The sequence below is a fragment of the Bos taurus genome, chromosome 20 (assembly GCF_002263795.3).
Source record: "Bos taurus isolate L1 Dominette 01449 registration number 42190680 breed Hereford chromosome 20, ARS-UCD2.0, whole genome shotgun sequence".
NCBI lineage: Eukaryota > Metazoa > Chordata > Mammalia > Artiodactyla > Bovidae > Bos > Bos taurus.
The window spans coordinates 35,446,183-35,464,279 of NC_037347.1; the positions used below are offsets into that span (position 1 = coordinate 35,446,183).

The 18,097-nt window shown below is 34.7% G+C and overlaps 1 protein-coding gene across 9 annotated transcripts in view; it reads left to right on the top strand.

Annotated features, from left to right (window-relative positions):
• Window positions 1-18,097, top strand: part of RICTOR (RPTOR independent companion of MTOR complex 2) — a 137,873-nt gene that overhangs the window by 85,326 nt on the left and 34,450 nt on the right. For all 9 annotated transcript variants that reach the window (NM_001144096.3, XM_059878738.1, XM_059878740.1 and 6 more), the window contains 13 exons: window positions 1,274-1,341; window positions 7,222-7,304; window positions 8,622-8,709; window positions 9,360-9,450; window positions 9,563-9,629; window positions 9,756-9,836; window positions 11,402-11,502; window positions 13,263-13,428; window positions 14,054-14,155; window positions 14,278-14,324; window positions 15,783-15,918; window positions 16,310-16,509; window positions 17,662-17,788. In NM_001144096.3, coding sequence (NP_001137568.1) covers window positions 1,274-1,341; window positions 7,222-7,304; window positions 8,622-8,709; window positions 9,360-9,450; window positions 9,563-9,629; window positions 9,756-9,836; window positions 11,402-11,502; window positions 13,263-13,428; window positions 14,054-14,155; window positions 14,278-14,324; window positions 15,783-15,918; window positions 16,310-16,509; window positions 17,662-17,788 — 1,357 coding nt within the window. The remainder of the gene's footprint in view (window positions 1-1,273; window positions 1,342-7,221; window positions 7,305-8,621; window positions 8,710-9,359; window positions 9,451-9,562; window positions 9,630-9,755; window positions 9,837-11,401; window positions 11,503-13,262; window positions 13,429-14,053; window positions 14,156-14,277; window positions 14,325-15,782; window positions 15,919-16,309; window positions 16,510-17,661; window positions 17,789-18,097) is intronic.

Below are 18,097 nucleotides of genomic sequence, written 5' to 3' on the forward strand. Positions count from 1 at the left end.
TAGTAGATATAATGGTCATCTGAGTTTAATTCACCCATTCCAGTCCATTTCAGTTCACTGATTCCTAGAATGTTGACATTCACTCTTGCCATCTCCTGTTTGACCACTTCCAATTTGCCTTGATTCATGGACCTGACATTCCAGGTTCCTATGCAATATTGCTCTTTACAGAGTCGGACCTTGCTTCTATCACCAGTCACATCCTCAGCTGGGTATTGTTTTTGCTTTGGCTCCATCCCTTCATTCTTTCTGGAGTTATTTCTCCACGGATCTCCAGTAGCATATTGCACACCTACTGACCTGGGGAGTTTCTCTTTCAGTATCCTATCATTTTGCCTTTTCATATTGTTCATGGGGTTCTCAAGGCAAGAATACTGAAGTGGTTTGCCATTCCCTTCTCCAGTGGACCACATTCTGTCAGACCTCTCCACCGTGACCCGCCCGTCTTGGGTTGCCCCACGGGCATGGCTTAGTTTCATTGAGTTAGACAAGGCTGTGGTCCTAGTGTGATTAGATTGACTAGTTTTCTGTGAGTATGGTTTCAGTGTTTTTGCCCTCTGATGCCCTCTTGCAACACCTACCGTCTTCCTTGGGTTTCTCTTACCTTGGGTGTGGGGTATCTCTTCACGGCTGCTCCAGCAAAGCGCAGCCATTGCTCCTTACCTTGGACAAGGGGTATCTCCTCAGCGCCGCCCTTCCTGACCTTCAATGTGGAATAGCTCCTCTAGGCCCTCCTGCGCCCGTGCAGCCAATAATACCTAATTATTTAATAATATTAGTGAATATACAGCTTGTTGAGCTTGCTTGGTAGAATAAGTAGAATAAGCTTGCTCAGATAAGTTTGGGACAAGACTTTTGAAGTAAAGAGAACACATGTAGTAACAGAGGTTTATGTGGTAATTTTCTTTGCTAAAGGGCAGTCTTTTGACAGAGATGCTTCTTAAGCAGGCTGGTGGTGTTGCCAATGCTTACAGGTGTTAGTGAGCTATCTAAGTTTTCAGAAAGAGCAGGAAAAGTAGAACTCAGAAAAGCAGAATTTATAATTTGTTTTAAAACATGAATTTCTCATGTGGGAAGGCGTGATCAGTACATAATTGAGTAATTTGCTTTGAGGTAGATCTTATCTTTATTTTTTTAAGTGTATTTTAAATTTCCTATGTAATACTTAAATATTAAGTAGTGATAGCTGTTACTCTGATATAGTAATAGGGCAAAACTAACTTTTTATTTAAACATTTAATTTGTTTGACTCTACCCCCACCCCATCCAACAGAGAAGACAGAGAAGCAAGGTTTCTAGCCAGTAAAATGGGAATCATAGCAACATTCCGGTCATGGGCAGGTAAGTTCCTCTGTGTTACTTTGTATCATATAAGACAAACTTGACTATTTTTTCAAATGTTAACTTATTGTAGCATCTCATTTATATGTTAGCATGGTCTTTTTTTATGTGTTATCATTAGAACCAAGAGGGGTTTAATATACAGTATTAAAATTGACCATTTGTAAGTCAACATGCTGATGATAACCTAGACATTTAAATAAAAAATTTGAACATGATCTGTACCAAAAAAGATTTTAAAAATGTTAGTTGAATACATAGCTAAAGTTTCTTACCTTAAAGTATAATGTAGAATGTTATAAATACCTAATAAGCAAGATAGTAGTCCCAAATACCTTTCCTTTTGTTTCTTTATTTTGTTTTGGGATGTGTTCTTTAAATTTCTTATTGAAATACAGTTGATATATAATGTGCTTCTGGTGTATAGCAGAGTGATTCAGAGAAAGATATATATATATATATGTTCCTTTTCATATTCTTCCCATTATTGTTTGTTATAATGAATATAGTTGCCTGTGCTATACCTATATTGCAGGACCTTGTTTATTTTTTATATAGCAGTGTGTATCTATAAATCCGAACTCCTAATTTATTGCTCCCTCACTTCTTTTCCCCCTTGGTAACCATATGTTTGTTTTCTCTGTTTGCAAGTCTGTTTATGATTTCATAAATAAATTCATTTGTATCATATTTTAGATTCCACATATAAGTGATATCATATAGTATTTGTCTTTGTCTGACTTCATTTAGTACGATGATAATCTGTAGGTCCATTTGTGTTGCTACATATGCCATTATTTTATTCTATATTATAACTGAATAATATTTCATTTTATATATATACCACATCTTCTTTATCTGTTCATCTGTTGATGGACATTTAAGTTGCTTCTGTGTCTTAAACTATTAAAATAGTGCTGTGGTGAACACTGGGGTGGATGTTCTTTTCACATTTCAGTTTTCCCTGGATATATGCTCAGGAGTGGAATTCCAGGATCATATGGTAACTCTATTTTTAGTTTTTAAGGAAACATCCATACTATTTTCTATAATGGCTACATTAATTTACATTCCTGCCAATAGTGTGAGGGGCTTTCTGTTGCTCCACAGCCTCTCCGGTGTTTATTATTTGTAGACTTTTTAATGATGGACATTCTTACTGGTGTGAGGTGATAACCTCATTGTAGTTTTGATTTGTATTTGTCTAATAATAATTAGTGATGTTGAACATCTTTTTGTGTGCCTATTGACCATCTGCATGTGTTATTGGAAGACATATCTACGTAGGCCTTCTTCCTTTTTTTTTTTTTATTAGATTGCTTTGTTTTTTTGTTACTGTGTTGTGTGAGCTGTTTAGATATTTTGGAAGTTAATCCCTTGTCAGTTGCATCATTTGCAAATACTTTCTCCCATTCTGTAAGTTGTCTTTTCATTTTGTTTATGGTTTCCTCTCTATGTAAAAGCTTAAAAATTTGATTAGGTCTCATTTGTCCATTTTTACTTTTGTTGTAAAAATTTTTTTATTGGAGTACAGTTTATATACAATGTTGTGTTAGTTTCAGGTGTACAGCAAAGTGAATCAGTTATACATATATCCACTTTAAAAATTTTTTTTCTTCTCAAATAGGCCGTTACAAAGTGTTGAGCAGTGTTCCCTGTGCTATACAGTAGGTTATTATTAGTTATCTGTTTTATACATCAAATCAGATCAGATCAGTCGCTCAGTCGTGTCTGACTCTTTGTGACCCCATGAATCGCAGCACGCCAGGCCTCCCTGTCCATCACCAACTCTCGGAGTTCACTGAGACTCACGTCCATCAAGTCAGTAATGTCATCCAGGCATCTCATCCTCTGCCGTCCCCTTCTCCTCTTGCCCCCAGTCTCTCCCAGCATGAGAGTCTTTTCCAGTGAGTCAACTCTTCTCATGAGGTGGCCAAAGTACTGGAGTTTCAGCTTTAGCATCATTCCTTCCAAAGAGATCCCAGGGCTGATCTCCTTCAGAATGGACTGTTTGGATCTCCTTGCAGTCCAAGGGACTCTCAAGAGTCTTCTCCAACACCACAGTTCAAAAGCATCAATTCTTCGGCGCTCAGCTTTCTTCACAGTCCAACTCTCACATCCATACATGACCACTGGAAAAACCATAGCCTTGACTAGATGGAACTTTGTTGGCAAAGTAATGTCTCTGCTTTTGAATATGCTATCTAGGTTGGTCATAACTTTCCTTCCAAGGAGTAAGCGTCTTTTAATTTCATGGCTGCAGTCACCATCTGTAGTGATGTTGGAGCCCAGAAAAATAAAGTCTGACACTGTTTCCACTGTTTCCCCGTCTATTTGCCAAGAAGTGATGGGACCGGATGCCATGATCTTCGTTTTCTGAATGTTGAGCGTTAAGCCAACTTTTTCACTCTCCACTTTCACTTTCATCAGGAGGCTTTTGAGTTCCTCTTCACTTTCTGCCATAAGGGTGGTGTCATCTGCATATCTGAGGTTATTGATATTTCTCCCAGCAATCTTGATTCCAGCTTGTGCTTCTTCCAGTCCACTGTTTCTCATGATGTACTCTGCATAGAAGTTAAATAAACAGGGTGACAATATACGGCCTTGACGTACTCCTTTTCCTATTTGGAACCAGTCTGTTCCATGTCCAGTTCTAACTGTTGCTTCCTGACCTGCATACAAATTTCTCAAGAGGCAGATCAGGTGGTCTGGTATTCCCATCTCTTTCAGAATTTTCCACAGTTTATTGTGATCCACATGGTCAAAGGCTTTGGCATAGTCAATAAAGCAGAAATAGATGTTTTTCTGGAACTCTCTTGCTTTTTCCATGATCCAGCGGATGTTGGCAATTTGATCTCTGCTTCCTCTGCCTTTTCTAAAACCAGCTTGAACATCAGGAAGTTCATGGTTCACGTATTGCTGAAGCCTGGCTTGGAGAATTTTGAGCATTACTTAACTAGCGTGTGAGATGAGTGCAATTGTGCGGTAGTTTGAGCATTCTTTGGCATTGCCTTTCTTTGGGATTGGAATGAAAACAGACCTTTTCCAGTCCTGTGGCCACTGCTGAGTTTTCCCAATTTGCTGGCATATTGAGTGCAGCACTTTCACAGCATCATCTTTCAGGATTTGGAATGGTTAAACTGGAATTCCATCACCTCCACTAGCTTTGTTCGTAGTGATGCTTTCTAAGGCCCACTTGACTTCACATTCCAGGATGTCTGGCTCTAGGTCAGTGATCACACCATCGTGATTATCTTGGTCGTGAAGATCTTTTTTGTACAGTTCTTCTGTATAGTCTTGTCATCTCTTCTTAATATCTTCTGCTTCTGTTAGGTCCATACCATTTCTGTCCTTTATCGAGCCCATCTTTGCATGAAATGTTCCTTTGGTATCTCTGATTTTGTTGAAGAGATCCCTAGTCTTTCCCATTCTGTTGTTTTCCTCTATTTCTTTGCATTGATCGCTGAAGAAGGCTTTCTTATCTCTTCTTGCTGTGCTTTGAAACTCTGCATTCAGATGTTTATATCTTTCCTTTCTCCTTTGCTTTTTGCTTCTCTTCTTTTCACAGCTATTTGTAAGGCCTCCCCAGACAGCCATTTTGCTTTTTTGCATTTCTTTTCCATGGGGATGGTCTTGATCCCTGTCTCCTGTACAGTGTCACGAACCTCATTCCATAGTTCATCAGGCACTCTATCTATCAGATCTAGGCCCTTAAATCTATTTCTCACTTCCACTGTATAATCATAAGGGATTTGATTTAGGTCATACCTGAATGGTCTAGTGGTTTTCCCTACTTTCTTAAATTTAAGTCTGAATTTGACAGTAAGGAGTTCATGGTCTGAGCCACAGTCAGCTCCTGGTCTTGTTTTGCTGACTGTATAGAGCTTCTCCATCTTTGGTTGCAAAGAATATAATCAATCTGATTTCGGTGTTGACCATCTGGTGATGTCCATGTGTAGAGTCTTCTCTTGTGTTGTTGGAAGAGGGTGTTTGTTATGACCAGTGCATTTTCTTGGCAAAACTCTATTAGTCTTTGCCCTGCTGCATTGCGTATTCCAAGGCCAAATTTGCCTGTTACTCGAGGTGTTTCTTGACTTCCTACTTGTGCATTCCAGTCCCCTATAATGAAAAGGACATCTTTTTTATACATAGATGTTTAAACATTTTATACGTACATGTTTTATACATAGTAGTGTATATATGTTAGTCCTGGTCTTCCAATTTATCCCCACCTCCATCCCCTGGTAACCATAAGTTTGTTTTCTACGTCTATGACTTGACTTTACTTCTGTTTTGTAAGTAAGTTTATTTGTATCCTGTCCCCTTTTCTTTAGATTGCACATGTAAGCAATATCATATCTGTCTTTCTGTGTCTGAATTACCTCACTCAGCATGACAGTCTCCAGTTTCATCCACGTTGTTGCAGATGGCATTATTTTTCTTTTTTATTGCAGTAGTAGTGCATTGTATATATGTACCACATATTCTTGGTATATCATGTTCTTAGTTTGTGAAAATGACTATACTATCCAAAGCAATCTACAGAGTCAGTGCAATCTCTGTCAAATTACCAATGGCATTTTTCTCAGAACTAGAACAAAAATTTGTATGGAAACACAAAAGGCCCTGAATAGTGAATGCAATTTTGAGAAAGAAAAAATGGAGCTAGAGGAATTAGTCTCCCTGACTTCAGACTAGCCTACAAAGCTACATTTATCAAAATGATATGGTATTGGCACAAAGACAGAAATATATAATCAATAGAAAAGGATAGAAAGCCCAGAAATAAACCCACTCACCTATGGTCAATTAATCTATGACAAAGGAGGCAAGAATATGCAGTGGAGAAAAGATAGTTTCTTCAATAAGTGGTTGGTGCTAGGAAACTGGACAGCTACATATAAAAGAATGAAATTAGAACATTCTTTGCATCATACACAAAAATAAATTCAAAATGGACTAAAGACCTCTAAGGCCAGACACTATAAAGCTCTTAGAGGAAAATATAGGCAAAACACCCTTTTACCCAAATCACAGCCTGATCTTTTTTAAATTTTTTTATTAATTTCTCCTAACGTAGTGAAAAAAACAAAACAAAAAAACCCAAATAAACAAATGGGATCTAATTTAACTTAAAAGCTTTTATACAGCCAAGGGAACCATAAACAACAGAAAGGCAGCCCTCAGACTGGGAAAAAATATTTGCAAATGAAGCAACTGTCCAAGGGATTAATCTCCAAAATATATAAATGATTCATGCAACTCAATATCAAAGACACAAATGAAATGACTCAATCAAAAAATGGGTGGAAGGTCTAAATAAATATTTCTCTAAAGAAGACATACAGATGGCCAAAAAGCAGATGAAAAAATGCTCAATATCATTAGGAAATGCAAATCAAAACTACAGTGAGGTATCACTGATCAGAATGGCATTGTTAAAGAATCTGTAGGCAGTAAATGTAGAGAAAGTGTGGAGAAAAGGGACCCCTCCTACACTCTTACTGGGAATGTAAATTGAAACAGCCACTATTGGAGAACCGTATGGAGATTCCTTAAAAAACTAAAAATATCAATAGAGCTACCATATGACGTAGCAATCCCACTCCTGGGCAAATACCCAGAGAAAGCCATATTTTTGCTCTTATTTCTATTGCTGAGCAGTCCAGAATTTCTTGAGAACCTTTTTGAATGTAATTTAAATGGTAAATTTATTGATAATCTCTACTTAGTTGGAAATTCAGAGAATTTTTGAAATATACTATCACTTATGATGATCAAATAATATAATAGTGTAATTTAGCTTTGAAAAATGTCACATTTTGTATTATGAATACATCTTTTGAAATTCATATCAGTGATTTTTTTTATCCTTTATAGGTATTATTAATTTATGTAAACCTGGAAACTCTGGGATTCAGTCTCTAATTGGAGTACTTTGCATTCCAAATATGGAAATAAGGGTAGGTAAAAATTACTCTGTATCAGAATTTTAGTGGAGGAAATTAATTGGAGAAAAGTTTCAAGTGGTGTTTTTCCTCATGAATTGTTAATCTGTATCACAGAACATTTTAAAAATACAGGAATAAATATTTATGACTTAGTTGTACACTAAGGAAAAGAATATGAATCATTTGAAACAATGCTGTTGTTAGGAACTATGGATGTATTAAAATTATATTAAAATATGGCATTAATTATGCCTTTTCTTTCTTTGAAATTAACTATGCTTTATTTAATAAAAGGTATAGACATTTCACAGGGGCATTCTCATTGTAAAAGTTTCAAGCAATACAGAAAACTATACTTAGGGGAAAGTAAGCATAGTAGTTATGCAACTTATGCTTTCTAACTTTTATTTTTATGTTATGAGCAATGGTTTTGATTAAAATTGGGGTACTTATATGCTTAATTATTAGACATAGCCCTAAATTATTAGGGCTTTACTGGTGGCTCAGATGGTAAAGAATCTGCCTGCAATGCAGGAGACCCAAGTTCTGTCCCTGAGTTGGGAAGGTCCCCTGGATAAGGAAATGACAACCCACTCCAGTTTTCTTGCCTGGAGAATTCCATGGGCAGAGGAGCCTGGCGGGCTACAGTCTATGGGGTCACAGAGAATCAGACACAACTGAGTAACTAACACTTCACTTTCTAAATTATTAATGTGTACAAATTGTATAAAACAGCTAAAACAGATTGAAATTAGAGGGAAAGAAATTAACTCTTCACAAGGTTCTTCCTTTTCCCCTTCTGTGTTTTTCTTTTAATGTTCAAAGGAACAAAACTTGCCCCCCTGTTTCTAATTATTAGTACAAATATTAGCTAGAGGTGCCTTGCTTAAAATGTGAACTAAAAACAAAAGCATCTAAACCATGGAAGGATGTAATTAAGGATGGAAAGATCTATAAGCAGGGAACTAAATGTTCCAATTCAGCTGACTTCTTACTCAGCAAAAAAACATGCTCTTTTGAGTTTGGCCAGACTGATTTTATTATTTATAGCTCCATGACCTTAGGCAAATTATTTTAAACCTTTAAATCTATTTCTTCATGTCTACAATGGGGATAATACAAGATTTATTGAAAAAGTTACATCATGTATATGTAGTAAGCATTCAGTACTTTTCTCTAATATAGGCAGAAACAGTTTTCTAAAATATAGTAGTTCTCTTTTTACCAATTTTTAAATCTGTGAATAGGACATTTAAAAATTTTTAAGTGAAGATTTATTCTGTAAAAACAAATGAACTGTATTTTTTTTTTTTTTTTTTTTACTTTCAGCGAGGTCTCCTTGAAGTGCTTTATGATATATTTCGTCTTCCTCTACCTGTTGTGACTGAAGAGTTCATAGAAGCACTACTCAGTGTAGGTAAGTATTGAAGTGCATTCACTGTTCATATATTGTAATTTTTTAAATGACTTACCTAATGGAGGCAGAATCCCTCGAAGGGAAAATACTAAAATAAGTATTGAATATCACTTTCTTTTCTTATTGCATATTTGTGGCATGAAATTAATATAAAAATAAAATCTCAGGTGAACTTCTAAAAAGAAATTTTAATTTCTTCTCTGTCTTCATAATTCCTGAAATTAGCAGTGAAATTAATAATAGAAGGATGGATCAAGAAAGGAAGAGAGGAGATAATAAGAAACCTTTTGCAATTCTCAAATTAGATTATTTGATTTTCAAATTTTATTTTAGCTAAATGACTCTAAACCCTTGAATGAAGAAAGTTAAAGTTAGATTTATGTAAACCCTTCATTTACAGAAATCATTTTTTTCTGTACGCCTTTTTGAGTCTTTTTCTTTTCTTTTTTTTTTAGCCAACAGTTAAAATTATTTATAGCCTGGTTGTATGCTATGCTGTGCTAAATTGCTTCAGTTGTGTCTGACCCTTTGCGACCCTATGGAGTGTAACTTGCCAGGCTCCTCTGTCCATGGATAGCTTGTTTAGCTGATGGTTATTTAAACTGTTTCATTGATGTACTATTTTCTTCTACTATCTAAATTTATTTTAGATCCAGGTAGATTCCAAGACAGTTGGAGGCTTTCAGATGGCTTTGTAGCAGCTGAGGCAAAAACTATTCTTCCTCATCGTGCCAGATCCAGGTAGAATTTAAGTACAGAAATAATTCAGATTTATTACAGTTGCTATTTTTATGTTCAGTTTTCTAGTGTATGGAACAAGATTTAAAATTTTCTGTGCTGTATTTATTTCCAGGCCAGACCTCATGGATAATTATTTGGCACTGATACTCTCAGCATTTATTCGTAATGGACTTTTAGAAGTAAGAATTATAAACCTTCTTCTATTTTATTTTCTCTAGCAGTTCTTTCAGAGCAACAAACATGATGCATAGGTGTGTTCATGTATGCTATTTTGCAACTGTGATATTTTCTTTTTATTTTCAAAGGGTTTGGTTGAGGTAATAACAAACAGTGACGACCATATCTCAGTTAGAGCCACCATCCTTTTAGGAGAACTTTTACATATGGTAAGTTTAACAACTTTTGATTATGTTTTGTACATTAATGTTTTAATTTATGAAACAAGGCTATTTTAACAGTGTTACTTTGCATTATCTCAAAAACATAAGTTTGCATTTATTTGGATATGTATCTTTGCATTACAAAGAGCCCTTGATACTTTGTATCATATATATATAGGCTAGTTTTTTAAATGGAAAAAATATAAAGTACTGAATACTCACTTTCAATGTTGACATTTTGAGTCCATAAATATCTTTCTTTAGAATCTTTAGAATGACTTCCTACCTAAAAATTACAGAATTACAAAACTATAGATATTACTTTAATCAGCTAGGGATCGAATTGATAACAGTAAGTGCGTAAATTTTAGAAAACTTTGTGAAGGAAAAATCTAAATTTAACTGCCTTATTTGAACATGTACTTCTCTGTAAACTTGTCAGTTGAGGTTTGTTTTGAAAGGTGGGAATCTTTTTTGGGGGGACATGGTTTTATGACATCAGTAACTTGTGGAAACAAGGAGCTAGCCAAGTGATCTGATCATTTTCAATACCTAGCAGATGAAGTAGTGAGGGTACTCTGACCATTTACAAATTAGAAATTTATATTTCTAAGTCTGTTAGTTAACAAGTGTGAAAGTCGCTCAGTCATGTCCAACTCTTTGCAACCCCATGGACCATAGCCTGCCAGGCTCCTCTGTCCATGGAATTCTCCAGGCCAGAATACTGGAGTGGGTAACCGTTTCCTTCTCCAGGGGATCTTCCCAGCCCAGGGATTGAACCAGGTCTCCTGCATTGCAAGTGTATTCTTTACTGTTTGAGCCACCAGGGAATCCCATTAGTTAATAAAATACTAAATAAAAAGAACCACTCTGAACTCATTAAGGAAGAAGTAACCCTATGGTAAATCATTTGAAATTATGTTACGGCTTGTTATTACTGTCAGATTATTTTTTGTTTTTATAGTTGTGTTTGGCCCCCTCCATCACCAGGGTTTTTTCTGTATAGAAGTTCAGCTTTGTGAATGAGGAAAAGAAAATTAAGCAGTTTAATGATAACTGTCTTGTTTATCAGTAAGTTATTTAGCCACTTGCTCTGTTAAGCCCATCTATGAAAGAATTAATATTGCAGGTTTTGTTTGGAAAGCAAAAGGCAAGTTTCTTAAAGATTGTTGGAATTATGAGACAAACCTCTTTTGAGAAGCTGGCTTTTAAACCTAAGAGGTAAACTTGTAAATTATGATATTGCATCCAGCATTTTAAATTCTACTTTTAACATAACATTATAGCACTGAATCTAAGTTTTGACCTAACATCCTTTTAAATTATTTAAGAATTGAGTTTAATTGGATACCACTTAAGATTATAAATTAAAGTTAAGATTAAGGATCTATGGAATTTAGAGTTTTATTAATGTAATCTGAGCCTGTATCCTTGTATTTGTTACATGTCATCCTTGATGAAAGCAAATAAGATAAAAATAATAATATGTATCAGAAAGTAAATAATTAACTCTGTGGCTAACATAAAATACGCTTTTTAAACTTTTTATAAAATACTATTTTTCATTTTAGGCAAACACAATTCTTCCTCATTCACATAGCCATCATTTGCACTGCCTGCCAACCCTAATGAATATGGCTGCATCCTTTGATATCCCTAAGGAAAAGAGATTGTAAGTATCCAGGTTCTAGCAAAGCTTGTGCGTAGTATATTTAATACTCACTTAGGTGTCCTTATCTTCTTTTTAAGAAAGTAGTATATATAGGTTATTCCTGAGAATTCTTTTAGGGAAGCCTTTGGATAAGAGGAAAGTTTGTAGTTTTTTAAAAATAATTTGTATTTTAGGCTACAAAGTATTTTGGCTTGGTAAAGTCAACCTTTTCTCACGTGTTTCTGGACAAGGACATAAAATTTCTACTGGATCAGTAAAAATATTGGGATTGAGAGTTTTTTGGACAATTGTATGTTTTGAGCAACAATTCAGTCTCTTTCTCAATGTCTAAATTATATCAGATTAAAGCACAAAGACTAACAGTGTTATTTTTTTTATATTTGGGGTTAAAAATGTTGAGGAAAAAAAATGTTGGAATTTAGTAGCCCATACTTTAGGCATCGAAGTAAGCTAAACTCTTGGTGCTAAAGGAAATACTGCAAATATAGAATTTATAAACTAAAGTATGGTAATACAGCTGTAACTCTGCTGGAATTCGAGGACTAATAATAAAATATAATTTAAGGTGGAGGAGCTTGATTGTATAGTGATAGTAGGAATCTTTTTTCATCTGATAAAGATTATGTCTAGTCCAGGGATGTCTTTTTTTTTCTCTCTTTATGATCAGAAAAATTTATATATTTAGGCTTCATTTTTTTTCCCCGTAATGTTTTAAAATGTTGTTCATTAGCTTAGTCAGAAACAGGAATTTTTTTAAGTTATACTACAATTCTCAAAAGTTTAGTTAGCTTTATTAATTTAAAAGTACATATAAGGGCTTCACTATAAATAAATAGTATTTTTTTATTAATTTAAAATCTATCAATGAGAATACTATTATTTAACAGATTGAAGTTGTATTATAAACTGAGGGCATTAGGGATCATCAGTTCTGACTTCAGGCTTACATTGGTATTGGTAGCATTCAGCTCTTATTTTAGTAGTTTTCTTCATGGAAAAAATGTACTTTCTCAAAGCCTGGTAGACCTGAACTCTTTGAGTCAGCTTATGGCCATGGATTTTAGCATTCATCAGGAATTCAAATTTACCTTCAAAATTCCAATGATAATAGAATTTTTTTTTGAGCTTGGTAAGCTGTCTTTACTGATAAGTACTTACCAATCTGGGCACATCTCAAAGTTTTTAAATTTTGAATCCAGTTTGTATTTATTACAATTTCTGAAGTTGAGACTTGACTGCCACCAAATTCTTAAAAACTGTACTTTTTATATACCACAAAAAGGGAATTAAAAATAATTTTTAAAAGGATTCCATTTACATTTACAGATTAGTAGGTAAAATAGAGACTGTTCAGTTAATATTGGTTATCCAACCTCATACCTTAAACAAAAATCAGTTTCATATGGATCAAGGCCTTAAATGTGAAAAGCAGAGTTTTAAAATAAGAAAATATATAAAACTTCAGTTTGGACCTTGAGGAGGGAGTTCTTAAAACTAACATACGACTGTACCACCACCACTATAAGAAAAAATTAGTATGTTTTGCTGAATCTGAATAATTAGTGTTTCTTCATACAAATCAGCAGTGTTCTTGTTTTTTTTTTTCTTTGTGGTTCCAAATTTGATTAAATCGTTTATTTTTTAGTAACAGTATCTAGCCTGCATTTATGTAAGTTTCGATAGAATAGTTTACCAAAGTGATCTCTTTAAAATTATGCTATCCCTGCTACAGTATTAATTGAATTTTTTTCCTCATTTAGGCGAGCCAGTGCAGCTTTGAACTGTTTAAAACGCTTCCATGAAATGAAAAAACGAGGACCTAAACCTTATAGCCTTCATTTAGATCACATTATTCAGAAAGCAATTGCAACACATCAGAAACGGGATCAGTATCTCCGAGCTCAGAAAGATATATTTGTTCTTAAGGTACTGATGCAGAAGATGCGATTTTTACTTTAATTTCCTAATTCTTAACCCCTGTATTTTAGTAGGCATATACATGCTTGAGTTAGCAGTTTTATTCATGCATATGGATTTTCAAAAAGCTTCTAATAAGTTTTATAATGATTGGACAGTTAAGCTGAGTTTTTATAACTTTGTGAAGAACCTTGATAATTCTCCTTTTTTTTTTTTTTTAAAGTCAGAGATGGTGATGATGTATTTGCAAAGACTTTATCTCAAAAAAATTTAAAGTTTTCCTTTCAGTTTAATTGCTCAGTCATGTCCGACTCTTTGCCGACCCCATGCACTGCAGCAAACCCGGCCTCCCTGTGCATCACCAACTCACGAAGTTTACTCAAACTCGTGCCTGTTGAGTTGGTGATACCATCCATCTCATCCTCTGTCGTTCCCTTCTCCTCCTGTCTTCAATCTTTCCCAGCATCAGGGTCTTTGTAAATGAGTCAGTTCTTCACATCAGGTGGCCAAAGTATTGGAGCTTCAGCATAAGTCCTTAAATGAAAAATTTTTCTTTTTGTTTTTAAAATTTCAACTGTTATTTGATGTAAGGCCAGTTTTTCTTAATTTTTCTTATTACTTTCTGGTGATTTAGGATACAGAGGAAGCTCTTCTAATGAACCTTAGAGATAGCCAAGTCCTTCAACATAAAGAGAATCTTGAATGGAATTGGAATCTTATTGGGACCATTCTTAAGGTATGATAGGATACTTCTTGATAATGGCTTGATTGTTTTCATTATATTATTCATTGCAATTTATCATAATTATATGTTAAGGAATTAATAAGTACATAATACAACATATTATGTTTTTCTAGTGGCCAAATGTAAATCTAAGAAACTATAAAGATGAGCAGTTGCACAGGTATGTAAGAACTGTTTTACATTTAAATATAAAGAACTCAAATTTGAATTATATTATGCCTGATACCTGTTAAAAGTAGTAATTGATGTTTTAAATATACATTGTTACTTTTTAATAGTTGGTATCCAGTAGGTACATATTGATATATGTTTTTATATATAGCTTGTGTTTTGTAACCAGAAATCATCAACTAATTCTTTTTCTGGTTATTTACATTCTGGTTTTAGTTTTGGAACAAATGAAGTACTTAAGATAAAAGTTTTATCAAATCAAGAGTATCAGCCATGTACTAATCTTGGCCCTAACATATGAGAATGATATATTAAGAGCATAATGTCTCCCTCTCAAAACTATGGCCATTTTAAATATTCTAATTTCTTTTGCCTGTGACTTTGGAGGTTATTCATTCTTTTTCCTCTTTACACTGTTAACCAGCCACACCTTCCATAAAACAGCTTATATTTATAGCATATACAATACTTAAGGGTATTATGCTGTTTTCTAGTGCCCCATGCATTTTTATTCCTTCTGAGTTTAGATTACCCAACCACCAGCGTTGATTTCTTTGAATAAAAGAGCTTCTACTTCATGTTTTTGAAAAGTTCACATCGTTGGTATTATTATTATTATTATTATTATTATCATCTCTTCACATTTTGAGAAATGTATAGAACATATAAATTACGTTGGGATAAAGAAGCATAGCACTGACTTTTCCAACTTGTGAGAACAGATATGAAGTCTCATTCAACTTTGTTTTTCCAGCTCCTGGACCTGGCATCTTTATTACATTGGATAATAGCGTAGAAATTAAATTGAACTAAGTTAAATGGAAGCTTAGAACATAATGTTGAAAATTATAACATGAAAATATCATCCATTGCTTTATAAATTCAGTTGTTTAAATTTTACCTGAAGCTTTTGTGGTTGACTTTTGCCTAATTGTGAAGAACTGACAAAATCATAGTGTAGTAACATTTATGTGCAGTTATCTAGTATAAATTCATAAAGTATAGTAGAAGAAAATATATATATTCTAGGTTTAAATAGAGTTTTAAAAAAAAGACCTAACAGTAAAATAAAATGTATACCTGTCAAAAACAAAAAGAAGAATGAAAATTTATATCCAGGTGGTTTCATCATATTTATCCAACTGTGTATCTTCTAGCAGTGTTATGTTTGCATTTTTCCTGCTGAGCATCTTCTCCACTATTTTCTATCAGGCGTCCCACCAAAAAATTCTTATCTCATGAAGATATTTTTTATAATGAAAGGGATTGTTCGTGTGTGTGTGTGTGTGTGTGCGTGCGCGCACGTGCATGTGTAGAATGTACCAAATGTGTTTATTAAATTTACCCCAATGGTTTAAACTCAAAACATATTCAAAAGCTGTGGTTAAGATTCTAAAATAATTATTTGGTTTATTACTTTGTTGCTGATTTTTTATTTTAACCTTAGGTTTGTACGAAGACTACTTTATTTTTACAAGCCCAGTAGTAAGTTATACGCCAATCTGGATCTGGATTTTGCCAAGTCCAAGCAGCTCACAGTTGTGGGTTGTCAGTTTACAGAATTTCTTCTTGAGTCTGAAGAGGTAATAGGCACTTTGAATATTTTCCAGAGCACATGTTTTTCACTGAATTTGACCCCTTCCTTTTATTTTTGAATATGTATAAGCTATATTTAGAAACATAGAATGAGCCCAGACCTAGATTTTTATCCTTAGTCACTAGCTATCTATGTGACTTTGGACAAGTTATTTGCCTTCTAAAAGACCTGGTTTTCTTTTGGTAAAATAGAAAATAATACCATCTCATGCAGCATTGTATTGAATGGGATTAAAAAGAACAGATACTCAGAGATTAATGTCTGTTATTAGAAACTTCATTATTATTAAATCTTTTGGACTTGATTAATCAAGTTGATTTTTCTAATTATAGGCCCTGACTGCTTTTCTAGCAATATCATAATGTATTTGCTTTTAGGATGGGCAGGGATACTTAGAAGATCTAGTAAAGGATATTGTTCAGTGGCTCAATGCCTCTTCTGGAATGAAACCTGAAAGAAGCCTTCAAAATAATGGTTTATTGACTACTCTTAGTCAACACTACTTTTTATTTATTGGAACACTTTCTTGCCACCCTCATGGCGTCAAAATGCTGGAGAAATGCAGCGTATTTCAATGGTGAGCATTCCTAGATTCTGTTTCAGTATATACCTAAACTTTATTTTTAATGTGATCAGAAAGGGTATGCTTTTTAGTCTGTGTACCTGTATTTGGTAAGTTTTATTGTTGTTGTTCAGTCTCTCAGTCATGTCCATCTCTTTGTGACCCCGTGGACTGCAGTATGCCAGGCTTCCCAGTCCTCCATCTCCCGGAGCTTGTTCAAACTCATGTCCATTGAGTCAGTGATGACATCCAACCATCTTGTCCTCTGTTGTCCCCTTCTCCTCCTGCCTTCAGTCTTTTCCAACATCAAGATCTTCTCTAATGAGTCAGCTCTTCACATCAGGTGGCCAAAATATTGGAGCTTCAGCTTCTGCACCAGTCCTTCCAATGAATAAATATTCAGGGTTGATTTCCTTTAGGATTGACGGACTGGTTTGATCTTGCAGTCCAAGAGACTTGCCTGTGAGTGTCCTGGAGTCTCTGGTGGAAGCATGGGTTGACAGTGGCCTGCTGCAGGGTCAGGGACACATACTATAACAGTCCTGGAGCCTGCTGGCATAAGTCCTTTTGAAGGAGGTCACCATTACCCCTACCATAGTTTGGCCTCAGACCAAACAATAGGGAAGGAACACAGCCCCACCCATCAGCAGAAAATTGGATTCAAGATTTACTAAGCTTGGCCTTGCCACTAGAGCAAGATCCAGTTTTCCCCACAGCCAGTCCCTCCCATCAGGAAGCTTCCACAAGCCTCTAACCCTTAACTGTCAGAGGGCAGACAGAATGAAAACCATAACCAAACTAATCACATGGACCACAGCCTTGTCTAACTCAGTGAAACTATGAGCCATGCCGTGTAGGGCCACCCAAGATGGATGATGGGTCATGAAGAGTTCTGAAAAAATGTGGTCCACTGGAGAAGGAAATGGCAAACCACTTCAGTATTCTTGCCTTGAGAACCCCACAAATAGTATGAAAAGGCAAAAAGTTTTGTTAAAATACAAAAAAATTTTGATTAGAGTTGTCTTGATGCTCTGATGCTTTTTAAAAAATGGGATATTTCTTAAGTGCTTTCTTTTAGAAATGCTTAGGAATTTTAAAATATTTGTTGAATTAATGAATCAGTACAGTAATTTCTAGTAACCTTTATTATTTTCATCATTTTTTTAGTTTACTTAACCTTTGCTCCTTGAAAAACCAAGATCACTTGCTAAAACTGACCGTTTCAAGCTTGGACTATAGTAGAGATGGTTTGGCCAGGGTCATCCTTTCCAAAATCTTAACAGCAGCCACTGATGTGAGTATAACATAGGCAATAGAGCTATAAATTCATAACTAGTTAGTTCAGTATTTTATCAACTTTAGCCTAATAAAATTATAAATTTTAAGACTATGGGATGGAATTTGAGTTTATTTTTAAATTTTAGTTTGTTCAGAGAACTCGACTACCGTACCCATTTTTTTATATAAAGAGAAATGCTTTGAAGCAGCTAGATAGATACAGTATTTTATTATACTGGGACTAAAAAATATATTTGTATCAAGGGCTAGACTGTCAATTCCAGTCTTTCTGCCCTTTTCAAGTGTGAAACTATTCTAAAACAAA